This window comes from Pisolithus orientalis, assembly GCF_024613125.1.
Source record: "Pisolithus orientalis strain OTSU chromosome Unknown F5J12scaffold_80, whole genome shotgun sequence".
Taxonomy (NCBI): domain Eukaryota; kingdom Fungi; phylum Basidiomycota; class Agaricomycetes; order Boletales; family Pisolithaceae; genus Pisolithus; species Pisolithus orientalis.
In genome coordinates this window covers 44,228-61,496 of record NW_026260861.1, presented here as the reverse complement: position 1 = coordinate 61,496, position 17,269 = coordinate 44,228, and the positions used below count along the sequence as shown (strand labels likewise).

Genomic DNA, 17,269 nt, shown 5'->3' with positions numbered 1-17,269 from the left:
TCTCCAACCTTTTTCTTCTGAATAACCATCCTTTTCCTTAAAAGACCAGTATCTGCCACCTTACCTTGCCCTTTCCTATCTCTTGATAGTTCTTTTGGTTTGTCTTCTCCCCATACAGCCCCACTGGTTGCAACTCTCCCAGCTGTGATCCATGCTGAGTTCTGTTGAGGAGGTTCTGGATTTACCATCCAAGTTCAGACTTGTGTGGCTAAGGACTTTGCCAAAGGTGGGGCTCCAGCTTTCCTTTCTGCTGAACATATTCATGTTCCCACAAACTTGGCTTGATCAGGTCGAGGATCCTTCAGAGCATCAATGGCTGAGAACAGTTTTGAGACCTGCAAACATGCTGGGAGTGATGCCCAAAGAAGATTCTGCCAGTACTGGCACTTACCTTAGGATGTCACCACTCTGGTTCCATTGCCATGTATGCAAGTGACTCTCCAGGTACATGATTTGGATCATCATCATCATCTGACATCACATTCAAAATGAATGCAGTATCATATTTACTGTCTTTCCACTTTGAATTGCATTCCTCTGATTCCTGCTTTCATTTGCATGCATCTAATTTCTTTTTGATGTGTAAGTTCATTTCATCTGTATCTTAGAAATTATTCATAACTCACAGACTGAACATGGGACTTCATTTGTGCATGGCCCAGAACTGTTTCAACCACCTCAACCTCACTCTCTCCAGAGTCACCATCTTCTTCAGTACACTTTCACTTCTTCTTAGCCTTGCAATATTCACCTGCCATTTGCATATAGTTTGAATGTACTGCCTTTGCCAGCTGTACAGGGCCAATTTTATCCACAACCACCTTCATGCCTAGGACCTGCTCAGCTGTTGCTTGCATGTGCTTTATGACCTTCTCAAGACCATCCACATTCACTGACTTGTCCTGCTTTCCAGCTCTCCAGTCAGAGCACAGCAAACTCTTCCCTATGGACTGACCCCTTAGCCAAGTACCTGTAGCTTCCCCAATTCCCATAGGATAGCCTGTTAAGTCTTACTCATCAAGTTTTTGTAGTCCCATGAGCTTCTTGAAGCTCTCTGACATCAAGTCCATTATCAGTTAGTATGAACCAGACCTACAAATAATGAGGACTGCCATACCATAAATGTCTTTGACTTCAGGGCAAGGTTACTTGCTGTCTGTTCAGCATCCTCTGTCATGTATGCATTCTAGAATTATAGTAGCATCTCAGAGTTTTGCTCAGAGCACTTAGAATTTCTCCCCAACCTTTAGAATTAAATTCCAATGTCAACCCACTCAGTAATTATGGTACTATAAATTTTCTGCACCATTATTTTCCACCTCAGTGACTACTTTGTGCACTAAGGTGAGCATAGCTATATTTCCACTTGTTTACTTGGTACTGACATAGCATAGAACTCATACCTTCATTAGGTGATGAGCCCCACTCTCATGCTCTAATTCCAAAAGAGTTATTACACAGCAGCAACACCCACTATGGCAAAAGATGATCATTCCTTACAAGTCCCAACCCTAAATGTGGATGGAAGCAACTGGCTATACTACAAGGCTCAGGTTGAATGGGCCATCAGTTTGAAAGGGCTGATTGGACACCTGACCAGCTTGGATGCGAAACTGGAGGACCCTTCATTGGGAAAAGACTCCTACTGGAAGCCCACAGCCACAGAGCAAACTTATCAGCAAATACCCAGAAAAACTCTGGCAATGGGCAAAGGATGATGGATATGTCAAGCAAGTGATTGCTGTGTCACTCCCAGAATCACTGTTCCTTCAAGTTCTGAAGGAAGAGACTGTGAAGAGTGTGTGGAGTGTCCTCACCAATCTTTTCAAAACTGCTCCCATGTTGTTGCAATCAATCTTTGGAGAAAACTCCAAGAATCTCACTGTGCAGAAAAAGGCAACATCTGTGCTCACTTTGACAAGATGCATGCACTGTGCAAACAACTTGCCACACTTGGACAGTATATCACATATGACAACTTCACAGCCATCATTCTCAGTTCACTTCCCACTTCATATGACTCCAACCTTGCAGCTATGACATCTTCAGCCCTGGTCATGCAAAAGGACCTATCTCTGGACTTCATAATGAAAGTAATTTCCAATGAATATGATAGGCACCAAACTTGGATGAAGAGGGGCAACTCCAGAAACTCTGGAAATTCCAAAGATGCAGCTTACTCAGCAAAGGACAGAAAGAAGTCTACTTGCAAAAATTGTGGAAAGAACAGTCATGCAAAAGACCAATGCTGGGAAGAGGGTGGCAGAAAAGCTGGGCAAGCACCCAAGTGGTTCCAGAACAAGGCCAAAGGGAAAAAGAAGGAGAAAGGCTCCAGAAAAGTGGCTACTGCAGCCAGTGCAACAGCCAGCTCAAGCACACAGACCAGCACTGACTCCAAACCTGATGGAGTTTGGCTAGTGCACCCATAGGATGATGATTGGCTCACAGAAATTGTGGTGGAAGAAATTCCAAACCCCCAGGACATTGTTATTGATGAAGAAGATGCATACATGAACACCCTCAATCATGTTCTTCTCACAGGTGGTCTTTTGTAGAGCATTTCATAGGGAGTCTTGGTGCCTAGACAGTGAGTTGATGAGTGTTTTTTGAGCCAAATTGCATGCATAATGGCCTCCCCCCAGAGGTTCTTGGGTAAGCCACTAGCATGAATCATCACTCATACATGCTCAACAAGTGTTCTGTTGAGCCATTCTGCAACTCCATTGTGTTCAGGGGTGTCATGGATGGTTATGCATTGTTCTGTGCCTCAGTATTTCAGATATTCTGAAAATTCTGCAATAAGGTATTCTCCCCCTCAATCTGAGCAAAGTTGCTTGACTTTGGTGTTGAACAGCATGTTCAGCCATGCTTCATAAGCTTTGTATGATTTGAAGGTGTCAGCTTTTGTCTTCTGCAAATACAGGGTGGTGTAACGAGTGTGGTTGTCTGTGAATGACACATAGTACTGGCTGTGGCCTGGGGTTTGGACTGGAGAAGGTCCCCAGAGGTCTCAGTGGACTTTGTCACCAAGGTGTTCATGGCAGGGTAGGTTGCACTCCCCCCCAATGGACTTCTGAGTTGCTTTGGCATATACACATGAATTGCATGTGCCCATGGTGGAATGCACTTTATCCAGCTTAATTCCAGTGATTGTTCCATCCTTCAGCATGTGCTGGATGGCTTCAGGAGCAATGTGGCCAAGCCTGACATGTATCTCCTCCATTGTTAGGGATTCCATGGCCTCAGCTAGGCCTGCAAAGGCATGATGAGCTAGTTTGAGACAGTAGAGCCCTTTTTGCATCAGAATTTTGGCTACTTTCTTTTTCCAAGTGTCAAAAATTTGACAATGCTTGTCCCTGAATAATGCAGCATACCCAGCAACATCAAGTTTGCTAAAGGAAACAAGCATAATTCCCATTTTGGGAGCATAGAGCATGTCCTTGAGTTGAATGTGGGTTTGTTCAGTGCCATTTGGGAGTGAGATTGTGAGGTCACCTTCCCTGATGGCATGGAAGGTGTGGTTATTGGCAGCAGTGATAGGTTTGGGGATGATTGGCTTGTAATTGAGAAATTTACTGTGGTAGGAGGACATATGACATGAAGTGCCTGAGTCAAACAGAATGGTCTCCTCTGTGGAATTTAGGCTTTCACCCAAGCTCTCAAAACTCCCAGTCTGGGGATGTCACGTCAAGGTCCATGACACCTCTGGCTCCAAGCTAGACATGTGAGCCTAAGATAAACACTGGGTAGGTTTTGACCCTGAGAGTGATGGCCACTGCATCTACTGGCCTGACACACATGCAGTTGGAATTGAACAGTGTAGGAAAAGTCCAAGTAGCTGTATAATACAACCTAGATGGCTTAGATAACAGCAATAAAATGAAGGGAAAAAATCACTCATCCCAAGGGATTCTGGACTGTTGAAACTAGAAGGTGGGACCCTGCACTTTATAGCAGTAGTGTTTCATGGTGTGCATGGCATGTTCTGCAGAGTAGTACTGGCAATGCAAGCAGTGCAAGCAGTATATGTAGTTCATGTGCAGCAGTTTGTGAGACATGTGGTGTAGACAAAATGAAAAGGAAACTTGTGGTGACCTTCTGAGTGTCAAAAGGTCTCATTCTGTACCTAAGTACAGGGCTTTACAGTCTAGGAAAACCTGGAACCTAAGTAAGACAAGGTACAAGTAAAGGAAAGCTGCATGACAGCACATACAACATGAGACAGGATGCAACAGGGGCCAAGGGTATACTACTAATGCAAAGGGAACAGAGACCATGGTAAAAGAAAAGAGTCTGAAGGATGGGAAATGACTAGAACATAGCAGTGTGCAAGAGGGAGTGAGGGCTTGGGAAGGTAGTGAGTGAACAGCAGTGGGAGTGAGTGGTCTGTGCATGTAATGATAGTTGCAGAACAGTCAATGATAGGGGCTTACACATCTAGGGAATGCAGAATCAGTCTGGAGATAAGTCCTTTTGCATGACCAGAGCTGAAGATGTCATAGCTGTGAGGTTAGAGTTGTAGGAGGTGGGAAGTGAGCTGAGAATGATGGCTGCAAGGTCATCATCTGTGATAGACTGTCCAAGTGCAGCAAGTTGTTCACACAGTGTATGCATCTTGTCAAAGTGAGTATGGACATTGCCTTTTTCCACACAGCAAGATTCTTGGAGTTTTCTCTGAAGATTGATTGTGACAACATGAGAGCAGTTTTAGAAAAGATCAGTGAGGACACCCCACACACTCTTTGCAGTCTCTTCCTTCAGAACTCAAAGGAACAGTGATTCTGGGAGTGACACAGCAATCACTTGCTTGACATATCCATCATCCTTTGCCCATTGCCAGAGTTTTTCTGGGTATTTGCTGATAAGTTTGCTCTGTGGCTGTGGGCTTCCAGTAGGAGTCTTTTCCTAATGAAGGGTCTGCTGGTTTTGCATCCAAGCCAGTCAGGTGTCCAATCAGCCCTTTCAAACTGATGGCCCATTCAACCTGAGCCTTGTAGTATAGCCAGTTGCTTCCATCCACATTTAGGGTTGGGACTTGTAAGGAATGATCATCTTTCACCATAGTGGGTATTGTTGCTGTGTAATAACTCTTTTGGAATTAGAGCATGAGAGCAGGGCTCATAACCTAATGAAGGTATGAGTTCTCAGTGCACAAAGTAGTCACTCTATGTCAAGTCTGGGCCTACTCTGATCAACTCCAACATGAAACAGGGTCTGGGGAGAGGTTCAGAAGCAAGTCTGACACAATTGAATGGAACTCCAACTAGTGGAGGATCAGCAGGAATGAAGTCCACTGGGACAGAAGTGGAATGGAGTGAGGGCATTGGGCTTAGCTCATGCACTACCCCCTTCCATGATCTCAGCCCTCATATTTCAGAGGAAGAGACCAGATGGAAGATTGGAGATAACTCCAACAGACAGAAGACAGAGAGATACAGGGTAGGAACTTAGGTGATATTCATACTGAAGAACAGCAGAGTACTGTACAGGCTTTTATACCACTATGGAGGTACAGTAACCAGAATTGGAACTGATATATGGAGACTCGTAAATTTTCAAGTGAAAACTTCCTGGATGATGAATGAAGGGAAGATGGAGAACATATGATGGGTAACACAGGACAAACCAAAAAGGAAACAGTCCAGGTGCTGAACCATAAGGTGCATGTGCTGTGGAGTACCTGACTGCACACTGTCAAGGAGAAGTCTGAAGACTGGACTGGCAGGGGTCATGTGACCCACTGGAGAGCAGTCTGCATGGTCCACCAGAAGGCTGGTACCAAGTCTGACAGCAGCCAGGGTGGAGAAGACTTGCAAATGACAGGGGACTGGTGGAGTTGGTGCAGAGTGAGTGGAATGACAGGTGGAGTAGGGTGCAGAGTGAGTGGGGACCTAGGACAAATGCATGGTCATGACACTCTATTAGTACCTAATGAAGGTATGAGTTCTATGCTATGTCAGTACCAAGTAAATGAGTGGAAGTATAGCTATGCTCACCTCAGTGCACAAAATAGTCACTGAGGTGGAAAATAATGGTGCAGAAAATTTATAGTACCATAATTACTAAGCAGGTTGACATTGGAATTTAATTCTGAAGGTCAGGAGAAACTCCAAGCCCTCTGGGCAAAACTCCAAGACACTACCACAACTCTGGAACACATACTCAACACTCCTCTGCTGTCCACTTCTCATAGGCCTTGTTGGCCTCTGCCACAGCTGGCCTGTCCATCACATTGATCCTTGTGTCTACCCCAAGCTCCCATCTGCACTTGACAATAGCATATACAGAGAGTCAGCACCATTGGCCCCAAGTAGAACATGCACTTACCATCCTCTCTTCCCACCAGCACATCCATATGACCCATTCCTCCTGAAGCTGCTCCTTGTCATCCAGTAGGCACTTGGCCTCAGCAACCAAGGCCATGGCTGCAGCTACACATCTCTCCTTCAGTGTAGCCTTCTCCACTTTGGTTGGGTCAGGGGTGGCCACATGTACAAGCTGGGACAGATGAGGGACACAGTTAGTAGCCATGATACAAATGTAATAGGAGTTGATGGAGGGGAAGAATCAAAACAATGTGAAGGTTTGAGCTGCACACTAAAAAATATATACTTAGTGGCCATGAGGCACTCATGTCATCAGTCCAGACATTTTTACATGGTATTCAATGGTCTTCTTGCATTCCTTGGCACCACAATTCCATTGCTTCTATGCAGAATTCACCAGTGTTCTCAAATCCTTGGCACCACAGCTTCTCCATCACCACATGGCATTGTTATTTACATCCTCCATGCCACATGGGTGACCAGGGATGGTCAGCATCTAAGTCCCCTGCAGGTGTAAGGAATCCACATTCCCTAGATGTGTAAGCCCCTATCATTGACTGTTCTGCAACTATCATTACATGCACAGACCACTCACTCCCACTGCTGTTCACTCACTACCTTCCCAAGCCCTCACTCCCTCTTGCACACTGCTATGTTCTAGTCATTTCCCATCCTTCAGACTCTTTTCTTTTACCATGGTCTCTGTTCCCTTTGCATTAGTAGTATACCCTTGGCCCCTGTTGCATCCTGTCTCATGTTGTATGTGCTGTCATGCAGCTTTCCTTTACTTGTACCTTGTCTTACTTAGGTTCCAGGTTTTCCTAGACTGTAAAGCCCTGTACTTAGGTACAGAATGAGACCTTTTGACACTCAGAAGGTCACCACAAGTTTCCTTTTCATTTTGTCTACACCACATGTCTCACAAACTGCTGCACATGAACTACATATACTGCTTGCACTGCTTGCATTGCCAGTACTACTCTGCAGAACATGCCATGCACACCATGAAACACTACTGCTATAAAGTGCAGGGTCCCACCTTCTAGTTTCAACAGTCCAGAATCCCTTGGGATGAGTGATTTTTTCCCTTCATTTTATTGCTGTTATCTAAGCCATCTAGGTTGTATTATACAGCTACTTGGACTTTTCCTACACTGTTCAATTCCAACTGCATGTGTGTCAGGCCAGTAGATGCAGTGGCCATCACTCTCAGGGTCAAAACCTACCCAGTGTTTATCTTAGGCTCACATGTCTAGCTTGGAGCCAGAGGTGTCATGGACCTTGACGTGACATCCCCAGACTGGGAGTTTTGAGAGCTTGGGTGGTCTTTTGTAGAGCATTTCATAGGGAGTCTTGGTGCCTAGACAGTGAGTTGATGAGTGTTTTTTGAGCCAAGTTGCATGCATAATGGCCTCCTTCATGGATGACCACACTCATTACACCACCTTATATTTGCAGAAGGTGAAGGTCGAGACCTTCAAATCATACAAAGCTTATGAAGCATGGCTGAACACACAGTTCAACACCAAAGTCAAGTGACTTCACTCAGATTGAGGGGAGAATACCTTAGTGTGGAATTTTGGAATATCTGAAATCCCAAGGCACAGAATGATGCATAACCATTCATGATACCCCCAAACACAACAGAGTTGCAGATCAGTTCAACAGAACACTCATTGAGTGTGTATGAGCAATGAGTCACACCAGTGGCTTACTGAAGAACCTCTGGGGGGAGGCCATTATGCATGCAACTTGGCTCAAATACCACTTGTCAACTTGCCATCTAGGCACCAAGACTCCCTATGAGATGCTCTACAAGAGACCACCTGACCTCTCAAAAATCCCAGTCTGGGGATGTTGTGTCAAGGTCCATGATACCTCCAGCTCCAAGCTGGACATGTGAGCCTGAGATAAACACTGGGTAGGTTTTGACCCTGAGAGCAATGGCCACTGCATCTACTGGCCTGACACATGAGCAATTGGAATTGAACAGAGTGTCATTTTCAAGCACTGAGATGTGTCCATACCATATGGTGTGCTGCTCAAGGGGAAGCAGGGAAATTCTGACACCTCAAACAGAAATTCCAAAGCCTCAAAACGAAATTCCAAGGCCATGAAGACAGTTGAGTGACCCAGTGAAGCAACCTTGGAAACTCTGAGACCCATTCTGGACCCACTTGGAGAAAATTTTGAAACACCTCTGCCTCAACCTCATTGTTCCACTCACCAGTGCTTCAAATCAGACTATGTTAGGTGCTTATGTGCAGGTGAAGGGACTTGTGATGGACACATCCCTCTTGACTTTGTAAAAGAACTCTGAGAGAATGATAGCAACCCTAATAGCCCAAAATCCTGAGAGAATGGTACCTATGTATTTGATGACAAGCTAGCTGCCAATGAAGATGATGCTAACATCATGTATTCTATGGTGGCAGGGATGGCTGAAGCTGAAGGGCTGGATCCATCTACAGCACATGAGGCAAAATCCCAAGCCGACTGGCTGAAGTGGCAAAATGCCATAAATGTGGAATTACAGAGCCTAGAGGAAGCGCACACCTGGGACATTTGAGTGCACAAAAGGTGCAAATGTCATAGGATGCAAATGTGTCTTTAAGATCAAACACAATGCCACAGGAGAAATTGAGAAGTATAAGGCTCACCAAGTCACTAAGGGCTACTCTCAGATACAGGGCATCGACTACAATGAAACCTATGCTCCTGTTTCAAGACTTGCATCACTTCACACTATAATCACAGTTGCTGCATGCAATGACTGGGACATTGATGTCTTCAATTTCCCCTTGGAATTCTTAAATGGCATACTCAGAGATGGAAAAGACATCCACATGGAGCTCCCTGAGGGCTACACTGTAGGGCAGAATTTTTCCTGCCCAGTTGGGAAGCTAAATGTTGCACTGTATGGCTCAAAACAAGGCACACTTCAGTGGTACCAGAAGCTATGTGCTACCCTTGCAGATCTTGGACTTACCAGAGCTCATGCAGACTGGGGAGTATTCTATGGTTGCATTGGATCAGAAATCCTCATTCTTGCCAGCCACCTTGATGACTGCACTGTAACAGGCAGTTCCCCATCATTAATCTGCTTGTCTACACAGGAGATCAGCACTTGCTTTAAAATCTCTGACATAGGGCCCATCAGTTGGCTACTCAGAATGAAGGTGATGCAGAATAGAGAAGCCTGCACCATATCCTTATTGCAGCAGTCCTACATTGAGGTCATTCTGGCAAAGTATAACCTTGCTGACTGCAAGCCTGCACAATTCCAATGGACCCCAGCCCAGAATCAAACTCTCTCATGGAGAAATTCCACAGCCAGCTGAAGAAGCTGCACACATGAAAAACATACCCTACCATGCCACTGTAGGCTCCCTCATGCACCTTGCTGTTGGAACATGCCCAGACATCACATTTGCTGTCTCCACAGTTGTGCAGTTCAATAATGCACCCAACATGACTCACTGGGAAGCTGTAAAATGGATCTACAGGTATATCACAGGCACAAAAGCACTCACTTTGACATTCAGGAATACAGAATGAGGCCTCAAGGGCTATACCAGTGCAGATGGAGCTTTTCAGGAGCATCAATGGGCAATCAGTGGGTATGCATATTTACTGGATGGAGGAGCTATCAGTTGGGCTTTGTGGAAACAAGAACTTGTCACATGCTCCACTACAGAAGCAGAGTATGTTGCAGTGACTCATGCAGCCAAAGAAGGCTTATGGCTTCAATGACTCATTGGGGAAGTTTTCTGCCCACTCAAATACCCTATCCCACTGTATTCCGACAGCCAATCCACCATTGTACTCACCAAAGATGGCAGCTACCCATGCTCACACAAAGCATATCAACATATGATACCATTTCATTCATTTTGCTGTGGAAAATCATTCATTTCATTTAACTTATTGTCCTACTGATGACATGGTTGCTGATACCCTTGCCAAACCTTTACTGAGCATCAAGGCAAAACATTTCACATCTGCACTTGGACTTCATTCTGTTTGAGGGGGAGTGTTGAGTATGCATTCCAGAGTTATGGTAGCATCTTGAAGTTTTTCCCAGAGGGCTCAGAGTTTCTCCTGACCTTCAGAATTAAATTCCAATGTCAACCCACTTAGTAATTATGGTACTATAAATTTTCTGCACCATTATTTTCCACTGCAGTGACTACTTCATGCACTGAGGTGAGCATAGCTATACTTCCACTTGTTTACTTGGTACTGATGTAGCATAGAACTCATACCTTTGTTAGGTACTAATAGAGTGACTACTTTGTGCACTGAGAACTCATACCTTTGTTAAGGAGATCACCACAGCTGAACACAAACAAGTTGACAAGGATGTGCACATGAGAGAAGAGGCTTCACAGGACATTGTGGAGCAGGGGATGAGTGGCACCACACCAGCTGCAACAGAGAAGATGTCACATGTGGAGGTGGTGGACTCAGCCATGTACAAAAGGTAAGTTCACACCATGCACAGTGCTTCATTGGCTAACACTCAGGGTCCAAAGTGATCATGGCAGACTGTCATGGAGAGCAAGGATGAGGCTGAGCCAAGGGTTGTCATCCTGCCTGGGTCAATCCTGCACAAGGTACCCTGCATGCAGTGTAGAGAGCAGTGTAGGGAATAGGTACTCCCTACTAAGGAGTTTTAATTATTTTATCTTTCTACTGCATTTTCTTGCTTTGATTTACATTAGTGATACTTAAGCTACCTTTGTGGCGCATTTTTGGTAGCCTTAGTCAGCATTTTTTGTGCACTACTGTAGGGTCTACAGTACACAAAAAAAAAAGAGAAAACAAGACAGCAAGACAGCAACAATCAAAGACAGTGATTGATAGACAGTGACAAGCCCTCATTGAGGCACTCCCAGATGACCTCCTGATGCAATCATTCACTCATTTTGCCACTCCATTTGTTTTGCCCAGCTCCAATCCCCTACTTTCACCATTTCCAAGCTCAGAGCCCCTCAGGGTTGAACTGGGCCCAATTCTATCCACCCCTGGGGAGTATCCTACTATCCCCTAGTTTGCTTTTTACTTAACCTACAGCAGAATTCTCCCTGAGGCTGAAATAGGAAACATCAGTAAATTCCACTCTCTCTGTGAAAAGCCCCTATCACTCCAGGCCTTTGGAATTTTTCCCACTCATGACCTCATGTTTCATCCCACCCCCTTTCAGCTTCAGAGTTCTTCCTGACCTCCAGCATGTCCCCTGACCATCAATAAACTGATCCAAAAAATTCTGCATTTGCCCAGAGATGCCAATAAACTGATACAGAATTCTGCATCTGAACCACTGCCCAGCCACACCACCAGTAGTCAATGCCAATTGCCTCTAAAAAACTCTGGTTCCCCCTGTTGCCCAAAATTCTGCAGATCATCCTTCATACCTGTAGGCCCTTCCCTTCTGCAGTTCTGCCCTTCCTGCCAACCCTTGTTCAGGATCACTCATCTTCCTAGGAGCAACTAGGCATCAGTCCAATGCACAGGAGGCATTCCCTAATGCCAAGCAAGTGATCCTGAAGCTAACTAGTCACCCAACAGGATCACTGGAGGGTGGGAGTACACAGAAGCCTGACACATCACCTGACATGTCAACAGTACCCAAGACACCTGCCAAGACAAAAATACCTATGACACATGTCAATAACAGCCCAGATGATGACATCATAGCTGACACACCCAGCATACAGGAACCAACCTCATTGCCTGATGTAGTCATGATGGCAGAACCAGGTTTGGACATATGCAAGGACATATGCCATCAATACCACAGAGATAAATTCTTTGCAGACATTGTTAAACAACCTAAGAACTACAAAAACTTTGAGGTTGACAATGGGCTAATTTACTTGAAGGATAAAGGACAGCAAACACTTTGTATTCCTGATATAAGAATAGGTTCCTGCCACTTATGCAAGATCTTGATCTCACATGCACATTCAATCTTGGCACACCTAGGCCCTGGGAAAACTACCAACTACCTACAAGACAATGTATCATGGAAAGGGATCAATTCAGACATAGGTGAATTCTGCAGATCCTGCACACTATGTCAGACTTCTAAGCCCAGTAATCACCCCAGCTACAGACTATTGGAAACACTTGATGTCCCAACATACCCCTGGGAAACCATTGGAATTGACTTTGTTGACCCCTTGCCAGAATCATATACACTCAATGGAACCTTTGACATGACTCTTGTCATAATCAATTACCTAACTGTCATGGTACACCTTGTACCTAAACAGACTTACTGTGCCAAAGACTTTGCTGAGGTAATGTTTGATAGAGTGTACAAGCATCATGGAATGCCATGGAGCATTATTAGTGACTGAGACTCACTATTTACAAGCACTTTCTGGAATAAACTAAATGAGCTAATGGGGACTGAGCTGAGAATGTCATCAAGCTTTCACCCACAGACAGATGGAATCATTGAGCAGGCCAACTGCACCTTTACTCAGATGCCTACATGCATGCATATCCCCAAACCAGAAGGACTGAGCCTTGAAACTACTGGCAATTGAATTTGCAATGAACTCAGTGTGGTCAGAAACTACTGGGTTTACCCCATTTATGCTAAACTACAAGCAGACACCCCAATCAATGATCTGGGAAGACCACGCTGCCTGTCATGAAGTGCTAGATATCATCAACAACATCACTATGAGTGACAGCTGGGCAACTCCACCAGCTCCATCCACCAATTACTCCTCAGCCTTGAGGACTACTGTCAGGAGGAGCACAAAGACATATAAAAAGCAAACTATGAATACCCAGCCTGCCAGTGCCCCACAACCAGTCATGCACTTCACACCATTTGAACTAGAACATTTCCATGTCATTGCTACAGCCATCCATGATGGCTCATTTGACATCAAACAAGATAAAGTCCCCCCCAGTTATGTTAACTTCTGCATCCTTCATGCAGACAACCCCAATCCATACCTATGCTACCCCCTTCCCCCTGCATTTGGACAGACTCAAACAGAAAAGCCCAAGAGAAGCACCACGTGACATGGCAACAATCAGGTGGGATACCTTACATGGGTTATCTTTGACTGCTTCACAGCACATATGGCCACTCATAAGAGTGCTCCCACACAGGAGAAATGCTGCACTCACCATAGAATAGAACAAGCCAATACGTCTCATGGTGGTCAAAGGTACCACCAACATGAACCTTATGCACCCAAGGGGTGAGGTGGAGGGTGTGAAAATCATGGTCACCCCAAGCAAGGAGGGTAGGCTACTTTCTTCAAGAACCACTCTTGCAATTTCTGCAACCAAACCCTTAATACTGATAACCTCACTAATACCTCTGCTCAGCCCAACATGTCTTTCATGCCTCCAGGTAACCCTTGTGACCCTTTCCATGAATTCAATAACTACTTGGAAAATGTTGATGCTATGTTACAGAACCTGGAAATCAACTCTACTGTCAACAGTTCTCAGAACACAACTGAGACCACTGGTCCATCCACAGGTTGGACCTTCATCTTCATTTTCTCTGTGATTATACTGATGATCTACTTAGCTGCTACTCCAATGGATAGCGCAGTGAGGAACTAATGATTTAACCTTCTTGTCAAAGGTCAGGAAGGTGAATGTAACAATTCATGATTGTACATGACCACTAATGCCTTGGAATACAGTAACTGTTCTTTGTTTCCCTTTGTTTCTCTTTCCTTATATCTCCTTTTTTAGTTAGGCCCTGTTCAGAATACCAGTTGAAAATTGTTGAAAAAAAAGATGTGGAAAATTTCTCTCATGGTGTCATGTGACAAAGGTTGTGGGAAGGTCTCACATGACATATGTTTATGTGAGGATATTGATCTATGTGCTAACCACACAACACTGTCCTTATGGATACCAACACCAATGCTCAATATGAGGTTGCATGCTGACATCATCTCCTGGCCCTACTTTCATGTCTTATTGCCCATGCCTGCTACTACTACCAGCTTTTATTTTTTTCTGCTTCTACACTGATCCCTTATCACACCTCCATCCTCACCAGTGAAGCCTGGGTTTATGAATTGCTAGATGGCCATCTGCAGTGCATCAAGAACAACCTTGGCATTCACAAAGAGCAATTTGAAGCCCTTGTATCCATTCTATGTGACTGCAGTTTTTCTAGAAGCCACTGTGGTATCTCCATTGAAGAACAACTTGTTATCTTTCTCTACTTCTGTGTCACTGGACTTTCCTCTTGACATGTCAGCGAAAGGTTTCAACATACACTGGAAACCATAGTGAAGTAAGTCATATTATTCTTGATCTGAAATAATGGAGCTGTACAGTTTTCAGATATTTCAAACTTGTCCTTGTTGAGTTTTCATCTGATCCTTTCTACTCCTTACAAGTCAAATTCCCCAATTCAACAACCCCCCCATCTGAAACCATCACTTGCAATCCATGTTATATTTTTTTTCAAGACTGCATTGGTGCTGTTGATGGCATGCATATCTGGGCATATGTGCCCCTAGAAGAACAGGCAACTTGGCAGAACTGCAAGGGGTATCTATCTCAAAACTGCCTCTTCATATGCAACTTTGACTTGTGCTTTGCATATGCACTCTGTGGCTGGGATGGCTCAGTTGCTGATGCCACTCTCTGGCATGATGCATATACAAATGACTTGCACATTCCTCTAGGCAAGTATCTGCTGGCTGATGCTGGATTTGGTAGCTGCAATGTGTTGCTTGTACCATACCAGGGCATTCATTACTACTTGAAGGAGTGGCATTACTTGAGACTGAAGTAAGGGCTTGATATCATTACTTCACTTTCAGTCACTGATGACTCATCCCCTCCACTCATCTAGACCATCAAATCCTCAAGAACTGTTTAACCTCTGCCATGCTGCTCTTTGGAACATAGTCGAACAGATATTCAGAGTTCTGAAATGTCAATGGTGTATACTTCAGCTCATGCCAGAATTCAGTCTCAAATACAAGCAAGAATTCCAATGGCACTCTGTGCCTTCCATAACTTTGGTGTAACATTTAACCCTGACATATTCCCCCTCAGTGAAGACATTGATTCCCAGGAAGACAACTATGATAGTCTTCTTCCCAAACTTGGAGATGAGGTGCCAAGTACTGCAGAGAGGCAGCATTGTAGGAATAGGTAATAGAAGAAACCTAGAAATAGTAATTATCAGTAATGGGCAAGTATTTGTGCTTGACCCAAAAGGGAGGTCCTGCATGGAGAAAGAAAGGTGTAGTAAAAAGGTAAAAATGTGAACTAAAATGAAGACTTAGCTCTGGGATGTCTTCCTACTGGTCTAAATGTCTTGCCAGTCCTGCTGGCCCTTTGGGTACTCCCCAAAGTAATAATTCTATCCTCAAAAACTTGCCAAAATGCAAGATGAAATCACCCTACTACTGAGGGCCTGTGACATGGATTTTGTTCTATAGTAAACTGAACTCCCATGAACACAGCACACCACTTAGTCAGCAACACAGCTGCTCACCACCAAGTCCAGTGGTACAAACACAAAAACAAAAGCAAGAAATAAAACACAAGTCCCCCAACCCCTATTTGCTTCCAACCAGGATGACTTCTCCTAGGGAACTCAAACTCATTCCCTATATCTGAGGGGTGGTTTAGAATTCAACCATCCTCAATCACTCTTCTCCTCACACAGACATCCTCACCCTTGCATCTGCTTCCCTCAAACATAGCTCCTCACCCTCTAACTTCTCAAACCTTGCACCTCTGAACACAGCTCCTTCCACCCAGAACCACTGCCTGGCCTCTCAAACATGCACCCTGCTTCTCAAACCCCTCACCCTCCTCACAGACAACCCCTTTGACCCTCAATTACTCCACAGCCCCCAAGTTCCTTGAACTGAATGACCACAGAGGTAACTCTGAGCATGCAAGCAAGTGAGTAATAAATCAAGTGTGGAGCAAGTCAAAGACTGCTTGTTGAGGCACAGTCTTTGCATGAAACAGTAACATGGTGTAACACAGCACTGCAGCTGGTACAGCAGAGGTTGGCCTTTATGAGGCAGTTTGAAGACATATATGTACCTAAAAAAAACTCCTGCTCAGTCATGTATTTACCATCCTTATATGCATATGTGCTCTCAACTCCTGTTGTCCTTAAGACAATCTAACACATAAGAAAAGTGAAAGAAAATTGAAACTAGATGTCAGGGTGAGTAGAATCACCCAAAGACAGGACTTTTGCTATACCATCCTCTTCATTCTCATTTTCACAGCCTCAGCCCTCTGCACATGTGCACACTCAATTCCTTGTACTGCCTTCAGACAGCCATTCTTGCCTCATGCAGCCTTCAGTCTGTGTCAAATGTCATTGTCACTGTCACTCCAATTGCTGCCACTGTTGCTCTTGGTAATGTCACCATCCTTTCTTGCCTTGCAGTTGCCTGGATGTCACTCGCATGCCATTGTGTATAGTCACTTTCTCTAGGATAAAGTAGATGTAAGTGATGTGTTCCGGAATCAAAACAGACCCCTGGGCCATCGAGCCCAACATCTGCACTCATCATGCCTTGTCTCCACTGAACAGCACTTCTAGCCTTGCATGGCCATTGCTCTGCATCCAGTGCTGTTGTCATCATCTCTTGTATTGCAATCATCTGGATGTCAGTCGCTCTTCATCAAATATAGCCATTTCCCCTAGAATAGAGTATCCATAAGTAAAATGCTATGGAATCGAAACAAAACCTTGGGCCATTGAGCCCAGTACCCATGCTTGTAGTGCCTTGTTCCCATCAAATGGCTGTTCTAGCCTCATGTGGCCCTTGATCTGTCCCAAGCATCATTGTTGATGTTCTTTGTACTGCAGTCGCTGTTCATCATAGATAGCTACCTTCCCTAGGGTAAAGCCAGTGTGTTCACAACATCCTGAAGTAAAAATGAAAAGTTGAGCTGTTGAG

The 17,269-nt window shown here is 44.6% G+C and overlaps 2 protein-coding genes across 2 annotated transcripts; both read right to left on the bottom strand.

Annotated features, from left to right (window-relative positions):
- Window positions 1-400: 400 nt before the first annotated feature.
- Window positions 401-1,010, bottom strand: F5J12DRAFT_728322 (uncharacterized protein; the record flags this gene model as incomplete). The annotated part of the gene is made up of 3 exons (XM_051741877.1): window positions 401-547; window positions 627-687; window positions 727-1,010. Coding segments are annotated over 3 exons (492 nt in total), but the record flags the coding sequence as incomplete, so codon positions are not given.
- A 5,152-nt stretch (window positions 1,011-6,162) lies between these two features.
- Window positions 6,163-6,531, bottom strand: F5J12DRAFT_898417 (uncharacterized protein; the record flags this gene model as incomplete). The annotated part of the gene is made up of 2 exons (XM_051748110.1): window positions 6,163-6,267; window positions 6,328-6,531. The coding sequence occupies 2 exons, from the start codon at window positions 6,529-6,531 to the stop codon at window positions 6,163-6,165; spliced, it is 309 nt and encodes a 102-aa protein (XP_051594700.1).
- Window positions 6,532-17,269: the final 10,738 nt, after the last annotated feature.